Source organism: Symsagittifera roscoffensis, chromosome 4 (assembly GCF_963678635.1).
Source record: "Symsagittifera roscoffensis chromosome 4, txSymRosc1.1, whole genome shotgun sequence".
NCBI classification, from domain to species: Eukaryota; Metazoa; Xenacoelomorpha; order Acoela; family Convolutidae; genus Symsagittifera; species Symsagittifera roscoffensis.
This window is the reverse complement of record NC_087065.1, coordinates 684,434-708,374: the sequence shown is the minus strand read 5'-3', so window position 1 is coordinate 708,374 and position 23,941 is coordinate 684,434. Positions and strand designations below refer to the sequence as shown.

The following is a 23,941-nucleotide window of genomic DNA, read 5'->3' as shown; positions in this document are numbered from 1 at the left end:
AACAATTTTTTTCATGGTGGTCAATGCGGCTATCAAACGATTCAGCTTGACAACAAAAGCTAGCGAGACTATTTCACCCATGTGATACCAGCATTTCACCCATCCACAAACCTGTTTGATAAATATACAATTATCATTTTGGCATTGTGAAACTCTTTGACTGGCAGTTTGCCGCAGTGAGAGAAATGAATTGAATAGCTTTTTCTTGTTATATGGAATTGTGTGACTTAATTTTTTGCCTTATTTGAAAATCTTATTTGGCCTGCTTATTAGATTTTTTTATCCTAATTTGAGTTGCTTTTTTCCTTTTTTAAAATTTCACGTTTTGTGCTCATCTAAACAGCATAAGGAACAAGGATAGCCGGTAACTGTGGAGGTAGCACAGAATGTTGCGACCATGGTCTTTCGAAAACTACCATTTGAAAAGTTTTCTCCAAAGTAGTGTAGTTTTTCTGATTGGTGTGATGAAAGGATCTGATGTCAGCATTTAATTTAGACATTTAAGACAGTCATAGTAATGTAGGCAAATTGGACACTTTTTTTAAAACAACTGACTGAAAAAACTAGCTTTATTGCATAAAGTTAAACTTTAAGGTCTTAAAGTGGGCATAGTTCAGCTGTTGTAAGCAGGCTCGCTTGCATTATTCGCTTGAATTAGGACGAAAATTCAAAAATTTCAAACTAGTTTTTCTCGACACAGGGAAATTTTTTGGAATTTTTTCAATGTGGTTCGAATCACAACTGAAATGGTTTTAATATGATATATCACTCAACCCAGTCCGATGATTATTTCCAGTCCAAGGAGTATTTCTCCAGCATTCAAATACAGCAAAAAAAATGAGATAAATTTAAACGTGCTGCTGTCACAAAATGGTGTTTCCTTCTATTAGTCATGTTAAACAAACACCACACCGTGCAGCAGAACGAAAACTGGTACGTTTTTGTTTTATTTAACAAAAATTTTTGTCAGTTCCAGAAAAAATTCTTTCCAAAAATCTTTAACGCGCATGTGAAATCAACAACAGCGTTATTTACAATTTTCAGAGATGCTTATACCAATGGACCAACAACATTGAGTAATTCATCGAAAACACCACTTGAGCGAGTTTACCATTATAGAAATGAACGTCATCTTTTTTGGTGAAATTATGACTTAAGAATGGTTGAACAAACACCACACCGTGCAGCAGAACGAAAACTGGTACGTTTTTTGTTTTATTTAACGTATATTTTTGTCAGTTACAGCAAAAAAAAAATCTTTCCAAAAATCTTTAACGCGCATGTGAAATCAACAACAGCGTTATTTACCATTTTCAGAGATGCTTATACCAATGGACCAACAACATTGAGTAATTTATCGAAAACACCACTTGAGCGAGTTTACCATTATAGAATTGAACGTCATCATTTTTGGTGAAATTATGACTTAAGTCTAAAAATAAATGATGATAATTTTTTAAATCGGCATGTGCTTTAGCTACCATTACTTTCGCATAAGCTGAAACAAAATATTAACTCTATCGAATTGCTTGCCCTGCTAGTCGGTTTATGTTTTTTTGTTGAGCAATTTTTTTAAATAGCTGACAAAACAGCTGTTCTGAAACATTCTACACGTAAAAAACGGTAGTTTTTTCTTAATTAAACGAAAAGATTTTCTTAAAATTTTTAATTTTCATCAATGGAGTTCGCGTCTCCCTATGCCTATGATTATGGTGGGGCGTCTTCATGCGAAAGTGACAATGAGCAAGACTCCACTTTCAAGACAAACGGTAAGTCTATCATTTAGGTATCGCATACATTTAACCAACCCCCGACCCCTTTCCCCCTCCCCAAAGCAAAACGACCGCCTCCTTAAGTTGAATCAGTTAAAGAAATTGTTCATTTAGACCAATTATCACTGCAGTGCTTTCCCAGTAGAAAAAAAGGACATTAGTAAAGTGGTTACGCCACACGGCTCTGAATGGAAAGGTCAGTTGTTCGAGGCCCACCATGATTCGTGCTCGTTGTTTGAGGGTGAGGCAACACTGCCCCGCCCAAAAAATACAAAAAACTGCGAGTAATTCTTTCCTATCGGCACAACAGCGGTTCTCTGTTAAGAGCAGAACTGCTTTTTTATTGGTCTCCTCCCTTATCGATAACTCAATTTATGGAAACTTGTATTCCAAAACGATCGAAACAGCTCGGCTGTATCTTGGTCTTTTTTCGCGCATGAATGCTCTTAATCTAATTAGATATGCAACGGGTAATCCGTATAAGACTTTTGACACCGGATTTGGCCTTTAGAGAGCTAACCTGTCAAATGTATTTACAGAATTTTTAGGACTGGTCAACCACAAATGAAAGTCATAATATAGTATCAAAGGGACCCTTTGGAAAAATTTGGCAACCATAATTGAGAGAGGGGGCGGTTAACTACTTTGGTACAATTTAATAACTGGCAACACCGGCAGATTTTAAGTGCACATCTGGTGTTAATTTAGAATGAACTTGATGAGGAATGCGTGCGAAAAAACGGAGTTTTTAGCTTTCGAAAAACGAGTTATTCCTCAAAAAGGTCATATGCTTCAAGTACCGAAACCATTTTACTAATTAGAAACTTGGTACGGACCGGTCTAAGAAGACAATTTAAGTTACAGTTGACTAACATTTCAGACCCGTTCATTGTGATTGTCAACCCATTGTCTAATTTTGTAGTAGCAGGAAGGCTGCACGTTCTGAAAAGAAAGGACAAGAAGAAAAAAGCGAGGAAGTCAGACACAAATGTGATCAACGTGAAGTTTGGGTGCCTAGAGGAAAATGCGTTCACCAGCACTGCTCAGCCGGTGAAGTGTTCCAAATGTCCATCTGTGATGAGCAATTTGGAGGATGTTTTCAACAAAAGAAACAATATGGCAAGTAATTTTTATCATTTCAGGAACTTAGCATAGTGATAAGGTGTTCACTTTGAGATCGCCAGATTGTGTAATTGATCCCCTGCCATGGCAATTATAGTGTGCGAGGACGAGCTGTCACTTGACCTCTAGATTCAGCTCTACCACAGCCTGACCCCTTTCGGCTGCAATAGTGGTACCGCGTCAAAGTTCTAGACGCAAAAAAACGGCCTTGAGTCGCGAAAAAGAGCTTTGCTCAACAAAATAGCGCAGTCTGGAACATGCGGAAAAACGAGAAACATACTATTCTTAGACAGGCTGGATGGCCTTTCATAGATCCTCTGCGAAGCAAAGAAACGACAAAATATCCGGACATATATAATTTTGCCGCAAATTTTATTGTAGCCAAACAAAAAACCTTCTCGCATTTTTTTTAAGCTTCATTAACTGTTCCGACTTTCGTAACTAAAGTAAGCGAGAATTTGTGCTCGGGGTGGGGTTTTTCTACAGGCAAATTTCGACTTTTTAACAAGCCATTTTTGACGGAAAGTTTTTATTTCATTTGAAAGCTATTTTTGTCCTGAGTTTAAATTTGAAAAGATATTTCACCTGTGTGATCATTTTTCGTATAGTTATGGGGGTTTGAATATTGCCATTTTGGCGAATTTGGGACACTTAATGCGCGATATATGAGCGCGATTTAATCCGTCTTAGAAATCGTTCCAAATTGGTTCAAGGAAGCTTATTTGCCTCGATTGGTATGATAATAGGAGCAAAATGTATCACTTTGTACTTAATATGACTTGAGGAGGGATTTTTTCACAAAAAATCTCAATTTTTTTTCAAAAGTTTTTGATTTTGTTTTATTACGATTAAATTCTTCATGTTATTACAGCTCCATAGACCTTAAAAGACAGTCGGAATATTCAGGGCTTTGTCTTGGCACGAGCGGTCTTGTATAATTTTGTTGTCAGTTTTATTGTGAGCTCAAAAATTAATAGAGCTCAACAGGACTGCTCGAATCATGGCAAAGCCCTGAATGCTTCGACTGCCCCTTAGTTCATATTGAATAGTTTTTGAGAAAAAAATATTGAAAGCCTCTACATTTTGGACAATTTTAAGGTGTAAAATTTTGAGTTGAGCAAAATTGATACGACCGATCCGATTAGCTAGCCTCAATTCAATTTGGAACGATTTTTTGTGCGGGATAACTCGCCACGCCTAAATAATTCGCGTTACGCTCTCAGCGTTATGAATAAACTCTTCAAAGCGCGCATAGTTTAGTTGAGAACATGGCGAATTTGGCAATTTTCGAACCCCCAGAACTTTACAAAAAAATAATCGGAGGTGAAACATCTTTTTAGATTTGAACTCAGGAAGTCGATATCTTTTATGGGGTAGAAAAATTTTTTGCTGAAAATTATTATTTTGATCGGTAGAAATTGACTGAATGAAAAAACAATACCAAGCATAAATTTTCCGTTTTTTTTCGAAAGTCGGAACAATTAAAAAAGTTGTGTATCAGTTATATCCAGGTTTCTCGACAAAGCACGCGCACGTCAGCGTAAAATTGTATAATTTTCCTATAAATTTTCTATCGGTCTTATTGATGTTTCCTGTTTATGATAGTCCGTATATATTTCGAATCAATGTCGTATTCCACAACAATTTGTATGAAGATAGTTAATTTTTTTAACGTTTTTTCTCGTTTTTTTTTTTCTGTAGTTGTGGAAGTGTTCGTTCTGCTCGACTGTGAATCCGATCTCGCAGGATGAGGCTAAGCAGCCTCGCAAAGAGGACATGCTGTTCATACCCGAGGGAGAACAGATAGCGGCCGAGAAGCGAGCGGCAGCGGCAGCGGCAGCGGCAGCGGAGAAAGCGGCGGGCAAGGAAGAGGGGGGAGGGGAGGACAAAGTGGACGTGGACGATGACAGCGTGCTTTTGTTCACACTCGACGTCTCGGGCTCCATGGTGTGCGGAACTGGGTGCCAAAGGGTAGGAGCTGAGTTGCTAAAATTCACCTTTTACTAGAAGGAGTGTAATCATGATGTAATAGGGTTAAGTTTTAGCTTATATGAGCATGCTGATGCATCATAAATTTTAACATTACTCTTATGAGAGTGGCGAGATTAGTTTGAGTACACTTTCAACTGCATTATTCTTTTTTGTTCCCTCAGCGCTGTAGTTTTTCAAAATGCACCGTTTTTCACTGACGTTGATGATGTTAACATAGCTGGGATCACAAATTTTACTTCAAAAAGTTTGAGCAAAGATTAGTTTTTTTTCTAATCAAATGTGAAGATCCTTCGAGACAAATTCGATACGCGGGTCGAGTTGTTCAATTTATGTTTCGACTTTCAAAGTCCAGCACATGCCAGAACTCTACCGAAAAAGAAAACTTCTGACAAAAATTTCTGTAAATTAGAAGGTTTTTGTCAAACTGCTTTTTTGGTTTTCTCCCAAGATCGGATTTGTTAACTTATTATTTTGTAATTTATAAGCATTCTTGAACTTATTGAGTTGATTATTATATTAAGTTCTTTTTTTTACAGTCGGCTACGCGAAACAACGATAGCTCTGGATCTGGCAGTGACGATGGGAACCAGTACTTGTCCCGACTAGATGTAAGGAAACTTCAGCCTACTTTTTTTTACTTTGAATTGAGCTTTTCTTATTGCTAATACTTCATCACTCAAGTAAATTGCCATAATCTTTGATTATAAAGTCAACTGTGCTCAATTTTTTGAAACTTCAATTTTCAATTTTGAGGGCACAACTATCATCTATGTTTTAATCAATACACATTTAACGACTGTTTTATGGTTCCGATCCTACTTTCGAAAAAGTAGAAGAAAATGAAAGCTCGGAGTAGTTTTTATACTCTAAACTTTAATTTTCAACCGAACTTTTTTAATTGCAATAATTATTTTGGCTCCTGAAACCGCTGTGAACATTTTCGGTAAATTCTGGGGATTTAAAAATTGATAAGTTGGTCAAATTGGTCTACAGCATATCTGAGCATATCACAAGTCTATGAAGCGTAAAATTGTGTTATTGAAGCTCTGTTAATTATTCCGCCGACAAAACTGTTTCGTTTTGAAATGAAGGTGAACTTATTGGGGTTTTAGAAGAGTCAATTTGCAATAGTGAACGCGCGAAATATTTTCTAAAAACTTTTTTCTCTAGAAGTGGCAACACAGATTGTGAATAACACTTATTTAGTCTTGTTATTACGTTGTTGTGAGCAAATCATATCACTGCTTACTCTTGTTGTTCCGACTTTTGAAGAAACCGAGGAATATAAATGCTCCGGGGGTTGTTTTTTTATTATTTCAGACCAATTTTCAAAAGAGCTTTTTTTCTCATTGATCAATTCCTGGATCTTCGTAGTTCACCCAGAGTTTGAACACCACTTTTAAACTTGGTACGAGTTTAACTAATTTTATTTTGGTGCCCGACTTCAAGACGACGGGACTTGAAGCCGAATCGTAAAATTAAGGACTTTAAGCTGAATGTTTTCACAAAAGTCATAAATTATGATTACATTGAAAACTGTTTTCAATAACTTTTCAAATACATGATCTTTCTATACCAGTTTTTTGCTTTATCATGGAGTTTAAGCCTCCTATTGATGCTTAGGAAAGTAAAGAATTGAAACATTGTTGAAGACCTTTGTTATGTTTTTGATTTCTGCATTTCAAAATCCGGCTGATGTAACTAACGGATTGCATTCTTAAGTGGTGCATTGCCATGAATAACACAGATTATGAACTAAACTTACGAAACTTTTGAAAACTTTTATTTTACACATGAAAACTTCGTGTTTGATTTGCTTTTAAAGTTTTGTTTTTGGCGTGAATTCCCTTCAGCTAGAAGTCCCGTCAGCTTGTTGTTCTAGGCCCGTATTGTATTTTGATACTAAAAATGTAACGTGCATTATTCAGACGTGGCGAGTTCTCCCGGACGACAATTCGTTCAAAAATGAATTGAGGCAATCTAATTGCTCTCATTTATTCCATATACGACTCAAATATTATGAGTAAGAAAAATTCAAAGTTGAGCATAACTAAAAACTTTTCAAGACCAAAGTTAATGGGCAGTGGGAACTTTTGTGGCTTTGCCCTAAAACTGGCAGTCTTGTTGTTCCGACTTTCGATACGAAAGTAACGGAATATTTGTGCTCGGGTGGGTTTTTTTTCTTCAGACAAATTTCGACTTTTTAACTAGCCATTTTTGACGGATTTTTTAAATATTAGTCGAAAGGTATTGTTGTCTTGAGCTCAAGTTTGAAAAGGTATTCTACCTGTGATCATTTTTTGTAAAGTTGCGGGAGTTTAAAGATTACCATTTTGGCCAATTTGGGACAATTAACGCGCGATATATTTCGCGCTATTAACGCGTGAGCGGAGATTTAGTCCATCTTAGAAATCGTTTCAAATTGGTTAAAAGAAGCCTATTTGCCATAATTGGTTTGTTACAACGAGCAAAATCTATCCTTTTGTACTTTATATGGCGTGTGGGAGGATGATTTTTAATTTTTTTTCCATTTTGTTTTATTTCATTGATTTTTTTTAAATGTTATTACTGCTCCATAAACCTTAAAAGGCAGTCGGAACATTCAGGGCTTCGCCCTGATACGAGCAGTCTTGTTCTCTTTGTTAAGGTTTATTGCCTTTTAAGGTTTATTGAGCAGCAGTAATACATAAAAAAATTTAAATGACATAAAATAAAATGAAAATTTTTTTTCTAAAAATTGAAATTTTTTATGAAAATCGTCCACCCACACGCCATATAAAGTACAAAAAGATAGATTTCGTTCCTTGAAACAATTCGATTATGGCAAATAAGCTTCGTTCAACCGATTTGGAACGATTTATAAGACGGATTAAATCTCGCTTACGCGTTAATAGCGCGAATTATATTGCGCGTTAATTGTCCCAAACTGTCCCAAATTGGCCAAAATGGCACTCTTTAAACCCTCATAATTTTACGAAAAATGTTCACAGGTGAAATATCTTTTCAAATTTAAGCTCAGGACAACAATAGCTTTCGAATGATATTAAAAAAATCCGTCAAAATTGGCTAGTTAAAAAGTCGAAATTTGTCTGAAGAAAAAAAAACCCACCCCGAGCACAAATATTCCGTTACTTTCGTATCGAAAGTCGGAACAATAATTTTGAAAAACACATCGTTTCCAACTTCTGTTGTTTGCTTATGGTTTTGATTATTACCGGCATAACGTGGCATACAGATAAAATGCAGCAGAATTTCGTTCTAACATTTATAAACATTCAACCGGGAAAAGATTTTTTTTCAGACGGACCTTTTACCAGACCGACTTTTTACGAGACCGCAATACAATAATTCAATTAAGATAAGTCAAAAGGTGTGGAGATTCGAAAAGAAGCGGGAAATTTCATACAGATTATGCTCAGACAGGCTTAATGGATTTTCATAATTCCTCTGCGAGTCGCAGAAGCCTCGATTGTTCTAATTAATTAATTAAACAAAATTGCGCTGAGAAACCGTAAAACCATCAGCATACAAATGAATCATATGGTTATTTGAGAAACTAAAGGCTGAGGATTCGAGCTCAGATTATTCAACAGTCAATGTCGGGGGATATTCTCATGATGGAGGGACCAAATAACGGAAAGTTTTGATCAAGTCAGAATTTAGTCAGTCACCAGTGGATTTAGAGGGGGGGGGGGGCGACTTTTTTTCAGGAATTCGACCCCCTGTCGACTCGAAGAATCTCTCTTTGTTTTGAGATATCCATTTTTGGTGACGGACCCTAGAATTTTTCAAGAGGCGCCTTTGGGGCCACAACATACTAATTTTGAGGGTGGGAGGTGCGCCGAAAAAACGCATTTTTTTATTCAAAATTTTCCAAAATTTGCCTAAAAGCGCGTTTTTTTTTGGACTGTTTTTTTTAAATTTTGCCTGCAGCGCAGGAAGTTTGGTCAAAACGGGGACTTTAAACTGTTTTAGGGGAGCTCAGATAATTGATTCGGTCAACCTAAAAGAAAGTCGACAAAGTTTTTGAAATTTTTTAAAAATCCGCCCCTGGACGTTTTCATTGGCCGAAATATTTTTGCACAAGGCCGAAGTCAATATTGTTTTTGCTGTTTTTGCTGTGCATTAACAGCAAATGAAATAACACAGCGCAGCAATTTTTTGCTGTGCATTTCGTGCAAATCAAGAATAACTTTTAAAATTACTTTTCAATACTGGTAAAATCAGTCTTAGTTTTTTTTCCTTTACTATTTGACTATATGAATTCGACTTCGCAATATTTGAAAATTCATGGATCTGCTCAGTTTCCAATCGGTCAATATGAATTTTGATGAACTTTGATGACTCTATTAGTTTTCTTTGAGATTTTTGAATACTCAATTCTGATTGGCTGAAAATAACTGAAAATAAATTTCCATCATTCGGTCCCTTACCGGCGATAATCAACCGTCTCTTATTTTTGTAGGAAAGCTCACAACGCGTTGACACTGTTTTGCTGGTTACAGAGTTTGATTTTCTGCTGAGTGAACAATAGACAATTAGTTGTATTTCAAATATTTACTTTCAAACTTTTACTTGACTTTTACCTAACTCAATTTTTATGTCGTTTTTTTCTATATGTCGTTTAATGCTCCCTTATATGGAATATAAAAGCTGGGATCAATTAAACATCCTCCCACCAAATAGCCAAAATAAAATTTCGATTAAAAGAACCAATTGCTTCTGCGTGTAAAACACTTTTTTGATTGTGTTATTGGCTGAAAATTCTTTCTTACGCCCACACTAATTAACTCCCTACATTTACTCGCGTTAGGGGGGAGGGTGGGGGTGTTAACTTATTCGAAAGTTGGAAGGAAGAAACGAATTAAATTAGAGTTGTATTCTAGTTGCAAAAAAAAGAAGGAATGTTGAAATGTTTTTGTATCGCTGTTATAGATTATGAAGACAGCTCTGTGTTCACAACTGAAGGATTTGAAGACCCAGAAGCCCAATGTGAAACTGGGAGTGGTCACTTTCTCCGAGGATGTGAGTCTAAAGACGGCTTCTTTTTTTCCTCTTAACTGAACCCCCCTCCACCTTTTAAACCCTGTCTCGTCATTCGAACATCCTAAATTCCCCCTTCAAGCAACTAAGCGAGAAATACTAAACTGCTGGAATGTACCCTACTAAACCCCCCCTCCCCCCCCCCCCCGCTGCAAATGAAAAGACATAGGAGATATTAAACAGCTAATATTACATAAACGTTCATCAAAGGCACAAATGTGAACTGCACAAATGTGACTGCCCGATGCGGTTTAACTTATGAATAGTTTATCTTAATTATTTTTTGTTTTCAGGTGACATACCTGGCAGATGGGACTAGTTCGAAGCAGAAGGGACTCAGCTGCGAGTACGAGCTGGACAAGGACCTCATCCAGAAAGTTGGCATCGGCTGCAAACTACCTGGACCTGTGAAGAAGAGCTCTGACAGACTGAAACGGGCCATTTCGGGGTGAGTTTACATAGTCCATATACAACTACATCCTTTTTTTCGATAATCTTTTATTTTTTCATAAATTAGGATAAATGGAATATTGGTAGGATTGTGATTTGCACCCCATTTTCTGAGTCTAGTAGAATTTCATGCTCTTGTTTTTGGATGGCCAACATATATGCAAGAAATTTTAAATTATGCAAGAATTTTTTGACTCATGATCGCTTGTCTTAAAGACGAAAACTTAGCTGAATCATGCATGACTTCGATAAATTCTTAATCTTTTGAACGAGACAGGCGATATCCTTATAAATTTAGTTACCCTTAATCCAATCATGTTCGGGACGTTTTTCTGGTTCAGCTCTCTAGCCTTAATTTTGTGGATAGAAATAAGAATTAACATAATACGCCCAATAATCAAAAAGTCAAGTTAGACGCAATAGTAGTAGAAGAGTGAGCTGATCGGGGGGGGGGGGGGGTTGGGGTGGGTGGAGACCTCGATGTATTAAGATAGGGAATAGAGTATCCGGTTTCCGAGCGATGTATTAAGATAGGGAATAGATTTCCTATGTATTAAGATAGGGAATAGGTTTCCCAATGTATTAAGATAGTAGGTTTCAGATGGTAAGGTTTCAGATGGTAAGTTTCAAAAAAAAAACAAATGGCACCCGAGTTTTTTGGAGCTCGAGCTCGCCGATACTACTTGCGTTTCTTAGCTAACTTATACGGTTTAGATGTTTTGATTATTGTTTTATAAGTTTGATTCAACGAGAAAACTATCTAAAATTATACTGAAACCTAACGAAACTTTGAGAAAAAAATCTTGTTTTTTGACAAAAAAAAGTTAAATTCAAAATATGAAGCATATAAATCACTGCTTCGTATAATCATTTTACCACAAGTTTCCAGTTAGTTAATTAACACTAAATTGAATGCTATAACACTATGAGTTATTTACAAGTTCAAAGGTTTTGTGTGTATTCCGTCCTCCTGAACTTGTCTTTTAGGGTAAAAGTAGCTCAATCCTTTCTTTTTTGCTCGTATTTAGCAACCATATGATTAATGGTTCTAAATCCTCTGTTTGTTGAAGTCAAGTTGATTGCTTCTTCGAGTATTTTCCTGTATTTTTCCATAGGGCCATCGCCGGATTCCTCTATAATTATTTTATTCAATCCTTTGCTGCTAAGCTTTATCTTGTCTGATTTGTTGTCATAGCAACAATAAGTCTTGCTGCATAAACATAGCATCTCCGTACACCTAAATTCTTCTTTGAATAGACCAGGCTCTAGTTCATCGTGCTTCTTGTGAACGATACAACATGTTCGTGGAAAAAAATTGTTTTGAATCTGCTCTAAATGAATCTCTGCAATATTTTTCTCTCAATGTTTCCCAGTCCCCTTTTTTCTCCGGACGAATACAATCATACAAATTTTCCTCAGCAAGAGCTAAATACTGCGAATCCGTGTCCGTTTCTAATTCCGCGAACTTATTTACATCACAAAGTTTGTCGAAAAAATTGTAGTAAAGCTCAAGCATTCTCAGCTTTGCATACTGCAGAAAGAAAATTCCAACTATCACAGTTGGTATCTGTTGAAGAAACAGTCACAGCTAGGACATCGAATGCACTTGAAGAAAAAATCAATATCATTCGTGTGAATGATATGGTTGTTGATTCTTAGCAATTTGACTGTTTTTTTTTCGAGTTTTCCAATACTTCGACTGTCTAATTCTCCAACATATTTTCCTTCCTGAATATCAAAAGCGTAATTGAATATGTTACGTTCAACTATTCCCTCTACAAGCGGTAAATCATCAATGGCATCTCCGTGAAAACTCTTCCGATCGTATCCAGATTTTGATATAAACTCTGTAAACAGCTGAGATGTATGAGCATCGAGGTTACTATGACCAAGCAAATACCCACCGTTAACGCACGGAAAAGGCAACGATGATCTTTGTATGGATGTTTACCTTTATTGGATAAAAGACGGTTTACTGAATGGTTTTTCACTAAAGGTTCAGGCAAGACAGAGTCTGGACAGCCCATTGGAATTTTTTTTAGTAATGCAGCGAAAATAGTGACATTTGTGATCAACTTGAACCTCCATTTTGAGTTCTGACGTTCTTGGGTGCCTTGCTCCGTGATATCAAACTTTTCAGCTTTTCCCTGAATTGTAAACAAATCTGCTTTCGTGAACAGTAATTGCAATTTTTCGGAAAACGTTTTGTTTTCGTGTGTGTAGTAATGCCGATAATCTCCCGTTTCGACATTACGAAGAACAAATCCAAGAGCAATATTGATTTTTGCAGCGGAACCCAGCTTGTTGAAGACTTCTTCAAGCTTCTCGTTAATAATCTTGGTATCTTACTTTGACATTTGGAAGTTAAATACCTTATGCCTCACATTCTCCATCGCAGTGTCAACCAGGAAGTGTTGACAAGCACTCAACTCCTCTTTGAGTTTCTCACCATCACCCCCTTCCTCCTCCACAATCTTGTTCAAGTCTGCCACTGTATCACTTGGTTTCCATTGTTTCGCTCCATGTTCTTTTCTCTGATGTTGCTCGAGCGATTAGTAACTCGGAAACTCCATCTTGCAAGATGAGCAAACTGTTCATTGCTTGAAATTGATGGAGCATGTTTTTTGGCCACGTGATAATTCATATCTTGCTTATTGTAAGTGAAATACTTACAATCAGGACAAGAAATAATCCCTGCTTGACAACTTTTGCGGTGTCGAGAGGCATGTTGACGAATATACATGTTTCCACAATCCCCACACTGCACTTTCTCGTGTCTATTTAGCGACGGCATCTAAAAATGGAAGAATTATTAAGTATTAAAAAAAACAGTTAGTACTTGGTGCATATCAAATTGGGAGATTTAAAATGTCCCAAAAAATATAATAGATTATTTATACTTGAAATTATTTTGAAATATTTTCAACAATTTAAAGTAAGTATAAATAATCTAATATATTTTTTGGGACATTTTAAATCTCCCAATTTGATATGCACCAAGTACTAACTGTTTTTTTAATACTTAATAATTTAGATGCCGTCGCTAAATAGACACGCTAAATATTTCAAAATAATTTCAAGTAGGTATACAAAGTATAGAGTGATTGCTTCCAACGTAAAGAAAATCAGAACGAAATGAGTTTTATTTACTATTACCTAGAGAAAATCAATCAATCGGAATTGAGTTTTCTTTTTTTATCACTGTTTGTTAGAAATCAACCCATCAGAGTCCAGCATTTTCTAAAAGTGAACTGTTTAGTATTTAAAAAAACTTAATCAATATTTGAAAAATGTCTAACAAAAAAAACATATGAATTTTCTTCGAGTTACTTTACAAGAAAAAGAAAAAATTCCAATTGATTTTCTTATTGATGACATAGATGTTGATTCGTCTTTTTTTCATGATTTTTGGACGTTTTTTTTGTACAAAATAGAGTTATCAGACTAAGTAAAGGTCTCTCCAGGGAATTTTACTCAATCAAAGAGTTTACTTTTGATCCTTATATTGCCTATCAAAGCTTTAAATTTACGGCTGAATTACACCTCACAAGGAAAGAAACTTTGTTTGTTCTCGAGAATTTGAAGTTAATCAAAAAGTCGTACGATAATGTATCAAAGTTTCTATTTATCCCCTACCCAAAACCGAATTTGTAAAAACTCCCCAGCAAAGTTCTTTATTCTTTCATTTCTTAAAGGATTTTCAAAGTTTAAATTCCTGCTTGATTCGGTTTGGAATCAGATTTCCAGAGATTTGCTCTAAAAAAATCATCAACTTTGAGTTAACCTCCCAAATTTACATCAACATCAAAAAACTCATTGATTACATACAAAAAATTCAATTATCTAGATGAAAAAAATTGTAGAGCTGCTACTTGTTCGCTATTCTTTTGATACTTATATCGGCAATGTTTCTTGTTTTTACAGCAAACAACTTTCGGTAATTTTTTTTTGCAATTGCTTTTGTGTTTATTTTCACTTATTTAGAAGATTTAAGCTCTGAAAAGTGTCTTCTGATTGGATACGACAACTGGAACAAAAATGAACATTTTTGTGACTGGAAACGACAATACTTAAAATGGAGCTTTGTTTCTGATTAAACACGACTTTTATCCTAAAATTCCTTAAAAGGAAGCCTAAATCTGATTGGACACGCCTACAATCCAAATAAGGAAAACCAATTCTGATTGGTTAAGCCCACACATTCGAGTTGAAGGTACCTCTAACTCCTAATTAAAAATCACTTTATTTTCAACTAAAATACCGTCAACTACCTCTTCTCTCAGCACTAAATACCTTAATTTTAACTTATCTTCCGTCAGCTACCCCTCTCTCAGTTCTGTCTTGTTTTTACTCTTTTACTCAATTTATTGCTCAAAATTATCTTCTCAGTGCAAAACAGCAACCTAAAGTCCTCTGTAGAGTTTTCGCCTGATCTAGTACAAATCCAAGTACGAGAAACAATCTCTGAAGTTTTTCTGGCACGAATGGAGATCCCAATCCAAGTCTGGCATATGGTGGAAGTAATACGAAGGAACTTCAACGAACATCATATGACACACGTACCCATGACAGAGAACCAACTTAATGAAATGCAATTGATGAAGGAAGTTTCTGATCATGTGGGAATGAACTACCCCGAGATTCCTGACTGAAGATTTGTGGCTCAACCAGTCGACGACTTCTTCTTTCCTTGGGAGGAGGCAGGATCAGCCGAAAACCCCATCACAATAGATGAAGATGAGGGTTTCTCAAAAACAATGACACCTCAAAACATTCTTCCAACAACAACCACCAGCAATGGAACCTCGTCCAGCTCTGCGTACTATAGAGAACCTCAAGAACTCTTCTGCTGCTTAACAGCTCTTTGATTAAAAGTTTTTTGTAAGTAATTGTTGTTTGGTATTAACTTTGTTCTTTGTAATTAAATAGTTTCTTCAATTTCATTTTAATGATGCGAGTAGATGAGAGGTTCAGAGTAAATCATTGAAAATCAATTAGAACCTAATTTAGAACCTAATGTTAAGAAACTCAAATAATTTTTGCACACATATTCGGATAAACAAAAGAAAAATTGTACACAAGTGAAAAATACCTGATAATTTTTGCATGTAAACAAAAAAAACTCAAACATTTTTGCACTTTGGAGAAAAAATTGAAACACTTTTCGCATTTTGTCAACAAAGTGAAACACTTTTCGTATATTGTCAAAAATATTGAAACAGTTTTCGCATTTTGTAGCAAACAAGTGAAACACTTTTCGCACTTTGTCAGAAAAAGTGAAACACTTTTCGCATTTGTAGGAAAAAAGTGAAACTATTTTCGCATCTTGTTAAAAAAGTGAAACACTTTTCGCATCTTGTCAAAAAAAATGAAAAAGTTTCGCATCTCGTCAAAAAAATCAAAACACTTTTCGCAATTTGTCAAAAAAAATGAAACAATTTTGGCATTTGTAAAAAAAAGTGAAACAAGTTTCGCTTACGCTTGAAACTTTTTTCCCATCTTGCTGAAAAAATTGAAACACGTTTCGTATTTTGTTGAAAAAACTGAAACAAATTATGCAATTTGTCGAAAAAAATGAAACAATTTTTGCGATTTGTAGAAAAAATTTAAAAACTTTTAGCATCTTGCCGGAATAAATCATTACAATTTTTATTGCACAATTAATTACTAATCTTTATGAAATCTTTATTCAAAATTTAATCCATCACAAAACTAATTCTTGGATATCTGTTGATCAGAAACAATAGAAAATCAAGGTATTAACATAGGGAATAGCGATGAAAGTCATCAATAAAGACAATAAAGAAGTTTTTTAAGCAATAAGTCAATAAGCTTTTTACATTAACATTTTGCGTTTTTTGCCTTATCATTTAAGAAGTAAAGTCAGAATTTTACAAAATTTTTGAAAAAACTAAGAAAAAACGTGCATTTTACCAAAAAAAAATCTTAGTTTTTTGCATTCTGCAAAAACTCTTGAGAGAATTTTTGGTACACTTAAAAAGTTATTTACATTTATATGTTAAAAACTGCTCAAGCTAGAAAAAATTAATTTTGACAAAATTCTTGTAACAAATATTCAATAATCACAAGAAAAATTATTTGAAAAAGCCATTCAGAGGGTCTGACATGATTCCTCTACAGAGCTAAGAAGGCGTCTCTTGAATTATTTAGGTAATAAAAAGTAATTCCACCTGAAAAAATGACGTCATTACACTTTAACTTTTATAGAACAGTAAAAGTTGTGGAATATTTCCACCCAAAAAATTGACGTCATTATTCATTAAATTCAAGAATCTTCTTATTTTTAGAATCTACAGATTAAATCCTTGATTTTTAAAGGAAGTCATTACACATTAACTTCTAGATTCTTCTCAATCTTCTGAATTTTAGAAATAACCACTAAAATTTAACCAAACAGAATTCCAGAACTAACTCTAAAGTGATGAGGTTGATGGAAAAAATTTGTAAAATTCAGTTATATGCTAGTTTCTTAAATCTAAATAAAGATACGCAACCAAGTTTGTAAATAATAGGAATAGTTTTCAATGAAATTCTTTCCTTTTGAAAAACTTAAGTAAAAAAAATTCTTATTCTACAAAATCCTTCATAACGAATTAAAGTCAATCAAGTGTTGCAAAATTTTTGAATGAGTTCAGATAATTTCATGACAAAATCAACAAAATCTACAGCTGAAATCAACTTCATTTTATTTGAAACTCTTCTACAGTTCAGTTCATTCTATCAACTTGAGTACAATTTTTAAAAGAAACGGAAATCTATCTCAATTTTTGAAACCAATCAAAATAGAACGGGCGAGTTACTGCATCTAGTTTGAAAGTGGGACCAAATTGTCAAGATTCTCAAATTTAATAAAATCTCCCAGGCTAGTGAGCAAATTATCATGGATCTTTCAGAATAGAGAGAACTCGAGAGTAAAAGAATTAGAGAGTTTAGAAAAAAATTGGCAATGTCTTAGTCAACTTCGAGAAAAAAGTACGGGTTTTCATGGCATACGGAAAAACTTTTCATTTGCTTACAAGTGAACATTTACTACAAATGACTCTTTTTGAAAACACGGTTGAATTTGACATCTTCTACAGAGATCCGAAGAAGTGTTTTAGACCCTCAAGAATTTCCCTACATGATTGGCGAAAAATTGAAACAATTCGTGATAAAAGGTACAAGTAAGAAAAATTGAAGGTTCGACAGGATAACTTAGCTCTGTTTAGAAGAAAACATGGTGTCTCACATGAAGAAGAAAGTGTCAAGAAACTCAAAAATTAACTCAATTTTTGTCTTTTTACACATTTTTCCAAGTTTCCCAATTAATTGTAAGTTGGGTTTTTTCTTTTCATCTGAAAAAAGTGCTCCTGAACCAAAGCTTAGTTTTTGAAGATTTATCAGTGTAAATTCTTAAGAGCACATTTGAAGACAATTGATTATTTTATCACAAAGCTTACATAATCACTATGAACAGAACCATGACAATCAATAAAGCATTCGATAATCTTCAACAAATCAGATTCATATTTTGAGTTTTGATTTTTTTTATTTCTTTCCAGAAACGCTGAACCAAGAGTTTGTGTGGAAGCCAGCTTCTGGTTGGAACATAAATAATGTCTCTTGATTTTTTTTCCAAATTAGTCATTTCTTTGCAATACAAGGCATCTTTTTGGCTCCTTTCCATCGTAAGTTATGTTGAACTGCTCGACTAAGCTGATTGAACATTTCTCCGCTTGACGTAACAATACTTGAATAGAATCATTGTTTGATCAAAGTGTAAAGACAGTAAATTTCTTGATATATTTATACATAATTATCTAATCTCTGAAAATTTTGGCTAGGGGATATTCCTATTAAAAGCAAATGGAAATGACAATTCTCCAAAGAACATAAAGAGTTTTGGGTAGAGACACAATAATCATGTGTTACAATGTGTTTTTCTTAAAAATCACAGGAAACGGAAATAAATAGCGATTTTTTACAATAATCTGAATAAAAGCTGGGAAGAGCTTGACACATAGCAGGAGCCATTGGGAAGAACAGTTTTTGCTGAGAATTGTGGATTTGTATAGGAGAAGTAACGCCTACGCGATTTCGGTATATGGAAATTTCATACAAAACATTCCTTATTTGGTATTACTTCCATAAATGGAAATCATGATGAGTCACACTTTTTACTTCCATTCTCATTTAATCTCAAAATTACCATTCTCATAATACATGGGGGTTTCCAAAAACCCACCGCCCCCCCCCCCTGATCAGCTCACTCTTCTACTACTCGCAATTGGACTGTTATTCCCTTGTTGTGTAGGATGCACCCGCAGTCGCTGACCGCACTCGGTCCGGCGCTGCTCTTTTCGGTGGCTATCGCGGGCAAGCAGAATCAGAGCAAGGTCGTCATCTGCACCGACGGAGAGGCCAATGTCGGCATCGGCAGTCTCAGCTCGGAGGAGCCTGAAGACGACTTCTACGACTACGTTTCCGATTATGCAAACGAGTTCGGGTAAATAGTGTGTTATTAAACGAGTTGGTTAAAAGCGTATGGGGGTAAAGTTTATTATACAAAAATGGATAATACTGAACCATCTAAGATCAAACAGAAAACTATTATAAAATGCGTTATAATTTTTTGTTCCGAGAAAAGCCTATGGCGTAGTGTTTGCTTTTCCCCTCTCAATTTCAGATACCTCAAAAGGAGTTAGTAGGTGTCAATCATTGATTGCATCATAAAAAAGCACTTTCAACCCTCATTTGGATTCCACAAAAAATGAACTTACAAAAACTGTCCCAGGGCGTGTCTGACTAATTTTGGTTTTAAAACTGAACTGATCATAAAATCAGCACAGAAGCTGGCCTAAAATTTCATTTCTAACGGCATTTCAACGTTATCTTAGCTATTACGACCCCTCATTTTAAAAATTTTTTCGCCATATTCATTCGCTCTTTCCTGAAAACAAATTTTAAAGAAAAAAAATGAAAGACCTTCACAGAAGACAAGGATAGTCGGTTGCTGTGCAAGTAGCACAGAGTGTTCCGATACGGTCTTTAAAACACTACAGTTTAGAAATTATGGTCTTTTCTGCTTGGCGCGATAAATGGACCTGATTTAAAAATGTAATTTAAGCATATTAGACAGTCATAGTAATATAGGAAAATTGAAAAAATGTTTTTGTAGAAAAATGACTCGAAAAACTAAAAATAAAATGATTCTTGATTCAAGGAAAATGATAAACTTTTTGATTCATAAAATGAAGCTAAAAACTCCAAAAACTAATTTTACTTGCTTAAAACTCAGTTACAATTCAGCAGTTGTAAGCTTGCTCGCTGGCTTTATTTGCTCGGATTAACACGAAACATCAAAAACTCAAACCTCGACACTTGGAATGTTTTTGGAAATTTTTAAATGTGGTTCGAATCACGACTGAAAGAATTTTAATATGTTATATCACTCAGCACAGTCCGATGATTATTTATGTTACCTGATTTTGCGTGGAAAACAAAAAAACTAAAACACACCCGAATACAAAGTTCTTCTCCATTTTTTGGAACAATACACAAAATTGAACAATTCAATAACCAATTATAGATCAGGAACCTCTGGTATCTGGCAAACTTCAATCTCTTGAATTGAATTGAGAAAAAGGAAAAAAGAACAGAGGGGAATACCTGATCGCGGACAAGTAGTTCCAGTGGAACTATTATTTCAGTTTCTATAACTACTAACTGAAAAAACTCGAAGGCCGCTGCGGCCAGTCAATTGAATTTTCAAAATAGGATCTAGGAATTAAGGGCATTAGTGGCTAACAACATAGTTTTTGGGCATTATCGGCGTTTCAAAATGTCTTTTTGGCAACCACCCACTCTATATTATAATTCCCAGTCAGTGCCTCTAGTTCGCCGCCACAGAAGTTGAGAAGACTTTTTGTTGCGTTGTTCCACAAAAAACCACGCCCCATGAAGACGGGTCACGCAAGACAGAGCAATACATCAACTTGAAGTCCTCACAACTGCGATTTGATTGAAAATGTTATTGGTTTTTTGATTTGATTGAAAACACCGATCTGTGCTAATCAAAAAATTTCGTGCTTGAAACTTTTATTTTGCAGTTTTTGGCAGAATTTTTAAAAAAATCTTTAAGAAATCGACTTCCTTGCGCTCAGAATTGAAAGGAAGTCTAACCTTCGACCAATTTTTGAAAGACTATTGGGTTTGAAGATTGAAACTTTGAGGTACTCAATTTCCAAGTTTTTCTAATTCTTAGTATGTGTAGCACGTTAATACGGCTCAAGTGTTCGTCAAAATTGAACATAACTAAAGGTTTCTGATTGTGTTGAATAAATAATAACAAAGATACTTCATATTTCTATAAGACTTAAAAAGAAAAGACTCAATTTTTGGCCTTTTTGCTGCAAACCATTTGCAGTTTAGTAGCAATTGTAGCTGATTTTTTGATAATCAGTGCTATTAAGTTTCCATTTATCAATTATGTCGCAGATGTGAGGACGTGAGACGCCTATTCTCCAGTTTTGAGTTGGGATTCCAACGCATAGCAGAAGTTATGTTTTTCAAGGTTTAGTTTTACCTTGAATTATTTTTTGCCGCTTTCTTGCTTGTGTTTGCAGAATGGAGGTTCGCGTCTGCGTACGATTTTAAAACTGCTTAAAACTGAATACAGTACTTTCAGGAGTGGATTTTGGGAAAGGTAGAAGGACGGAAAAATAGCGCTCTTGCACATTGACAACGAAACAGAAAGTCCATTAGATTTTAGCTTCGTTTTGAAACCACCCTTGTTGAAATTGTAGATCAGAATCGTTTGATATTTGACAAAATCGCCACTGTGAGAAAACGTAAAAAAAAAAGTGTTTTCTCGTTGATGTTTGTGCGACGCAGCTTTGCTTCAGGGTACGTTTTTAGAACAGCATAAAATAGCTCTTTTTTTCAAGCGCGGATTAAGGAGAGGGTAGAAAGGTCCAAAAAACGGAGCTTTTGGACTTTTTACACGTGTCCAATCCTCTCTTAGACGTAAAATGATGTTTTTGAAACCATGTTTGTCAAAATTGTTACAACCTCTGGGTTAAAACCTCTGATATCTGGAAAATTTCAATATGTTGAATTGAATGAAACACCAAAAAAGCAGAGACGAATACTTGATCACGGATATTTTCAATGGAACTTTTCTTTCAGGTTCTATTAGGCTATTAAATGATGGTGGCGTCCCTCATGCTTGAAGGACCGAATGCTTGAAATTAATTTTAGCTTATTTTCAGCCAATAAGAATTGAGTATTCAAAATCTCAAAGTAAATCGCAAAAATCTCAAAGTATCAAAATAAATCCAGGCCATTAGTGTTAATATTGACCGATTAGATAATAAGCAGATGAATTTTCAAGACTGAAAAATTCTTATGATTTTGACCGCATTATTCTTGATGATTATCTGAATAGTATTGCGGTTGTAACCCGCAATTTGTAATATTTTTGATTATTTTCCACTGATTTAATACAATTTCTGTTAATATTGACTTCGATTTTGTGAGAAAAGCATTTAGCCAATAAAAACGCTTAGCGATTTTGATTGGTTGAAGTTTTTCAAGCATTGAGTCCTTCAAGCATGAGAATCCTCCCCTTAAATGATTAGAAAAAAGGTCGCAGCTACCATAGAATATATGCTAAAACCTCTGATCTTCCAAACCGGATTTAGGAATAAAAGATAAAAGTGGCTAAAAACGGCATTTTTGGGCATTGTATACGTTTTAAAAAGTCTTTTTTTTTATCAAACACCACATCAATAAAAAAATTTTTAAATTGGTGGCTTCTGGCTCCGACCAGGAACAAAGAATCTGGGAAGAAAACTCTCAATTGTGGTTTATCACGCAAAACCGGTAGCTTGAAGACGGGTCTTGCAACGTCTAGCCATATATCATATCGAAGCCTTTTCAGCAGTAAACTTCAATTTTTTGATCAGCAGTTTTTGACACACTTCTCTTTTCAATCTAAAAGCTTGGACTACCCTGCGCTTAAAATGAAGAAGAAATTTATCTTTGACCAGTAATAGGGTTGAAGAGCGACATTTTTGTGTCTTTTTGCTCATTTGAGATACTTAATTTTCAAGTTTCTTCCAAAGTTTGGGTAGCCTGTTAATACGGCTAGAAGATCCTACCAAATTGAAGCCGCTCAATGGTTTCATTAGGACAAAATTATTCTAAATGATTAATTAGCTAAAAAGAGTTCGATTATACTTGCTTTAAACTTGATAAGATTCTTAGCCATTATAATCGGTTAAAATGTCTGAAAAACACATCAAAATTGCTGGAAAAAATTTGCAGAAAAACATTTACAATTGATCATGATTGGTTTCAAATGGTTTATTTTTGTTTAGAAAAAAGTTAATTTTAATTCATTTTAAATGGACTATAATCAAGTTTTTAGCCTTCTAAAACTTTCTAAAGATGGAATTCAGGCGGGCGCGAGGAGGCAGTTAGCTTATTGATAGTCGAAACAAAATAAAATTCTATTTAATTTATTTGAAATTAAAATTAGTAATTGTTTTAGAGTAAGCGTGTCAGTGTTGGCGATTGAAGGGGAGGACTGCCGACTGACAGCTCTGGGTAAAGTGGCAGACGCTACTAACGGTTCTGTGAACATTGTCTCTCCTACTGACTTGGGCTCGGAATATTCTGGAATAATCTCCAAGAAGATCGTGGGATCCAAAGTGGAAATTACACTTGTTCTTCATGAATCATTGTAAGAGTTTTATTGGTGTTGCACATCGATCGATCGACATTAAGAGGGGGGGGGGGGATTGCGAGGAAGCTTTTTTGTACTTGAAGGACCGAATGCGCAAAAACCAATCAACGCTCTTTAAACTGTCCAAAACTGATTGAATTTATAGCTTATTTCTTCCGAATTTAAAAAAAACACCTTTGATTGGTTGACAAAAATTTCAGTCTTTTCCGCATGAAGGATTCTCTCACTATGGGCTTAATGACATAAAAATATTAACGATAATTAATTCACGTTAAGCTTTGTCTCGTGAAAGTGTCTCATCTCACTCGCCTAAAGTTACAGTAATTAGTCAGTTATACAATAAGGATAATAACGTTTTTTTTTTCATTTAGAAAACTGTAAGCTGTTTTTGGGTTGTAAATACCGAAAGACGTTGAGTTTACCGTTGATTAACAAGAATTTCTATTTATAGATATGTGCGGGATCCGCTAGACCCAACTGATAGGACAAAGTCTTCGTATAAGATGAGCATCGGAAATGTCACCAGCGAAACAGAGAACTTCTTTGAGTTCGGATTCAAACCCAGAGGAGGTTTGTCCGAACTTATATTCCGACGGCCTCAATTAAGAAAATGACCGGATGGTCTATGACCGAAGTAATTTCGGTCATTCTAAAAAAGTGTTCGGCTATAAATCGTTTTTGATTGAAGTTTGAACAATTCACAGAAAAATTAAATGGGTGTAAATAGTTTTTTTTTCGACTGAAAAAAGTACCATGATGATGGCGAATTTCAAAAATTCTGACAGTCTGCTTAAATGACAGCCTAAATTTTCGT

General features: G+C 35.1%; 2 protein-coding genes across 2 annotated transcripts in view; both read left to right on the top strand.

Annotated features, from left to right (window-relative positions):
• LOC134843729 (protein virilizer homolog) overlaps window positions 1-23,941 on the top strand; it is a 550,828-nt gene that overhangs the window by 41,992 nt on the left and 484,895 nt on the right. The gene's annotated exons all lie outside the window — the stretch shown is intronic.
• LOC134843636 (circularly permutated Ras protein 1-like) overlaps window positions 1,248-23,941 on the top strand; it is a 41,696-nt gene continuing 19,002 nt past the window's right edge. Inside the window, exons 1-9 of the mRNA XM_063859826.1 lie at window positions 1,248-1,769; window positions 2,695-2,891; window positions 4,596-4,865; window positions 5,423-5,494; window positions 9,822-9,911; window positions 10,223-10,377; window positions 18,694-18,885; window positions 22,933-23,124; window positions 23,579-23,697. Of these exons, the coding sequence (XP_063715896.1) occupies window positions 1,679-1,769; window positions 2,695-2,891; window positions 4,596-4,865; window positions 5,423-5,494; window positions 9,822-9,911; window positions 10,223-10,377; window positions 18,694-18,885; window positions 22,933-23,124; window positions 23,579-23,697 (1,378 nt within the window). The 5' untranslated portion in view covers window positions 1,248-1,678. The remainder of the gene's footprint in view (window positions 1,770-2,694; window positions 2,892-4,595; window positions 4,866-5,422; window positions 5,495-9,821; window positions 9,912-10,222; window positions 10,378-18,693; window positions 18,886-22,932; window positions 23,125-23,578; window positions 23,698-23,941) is intronic.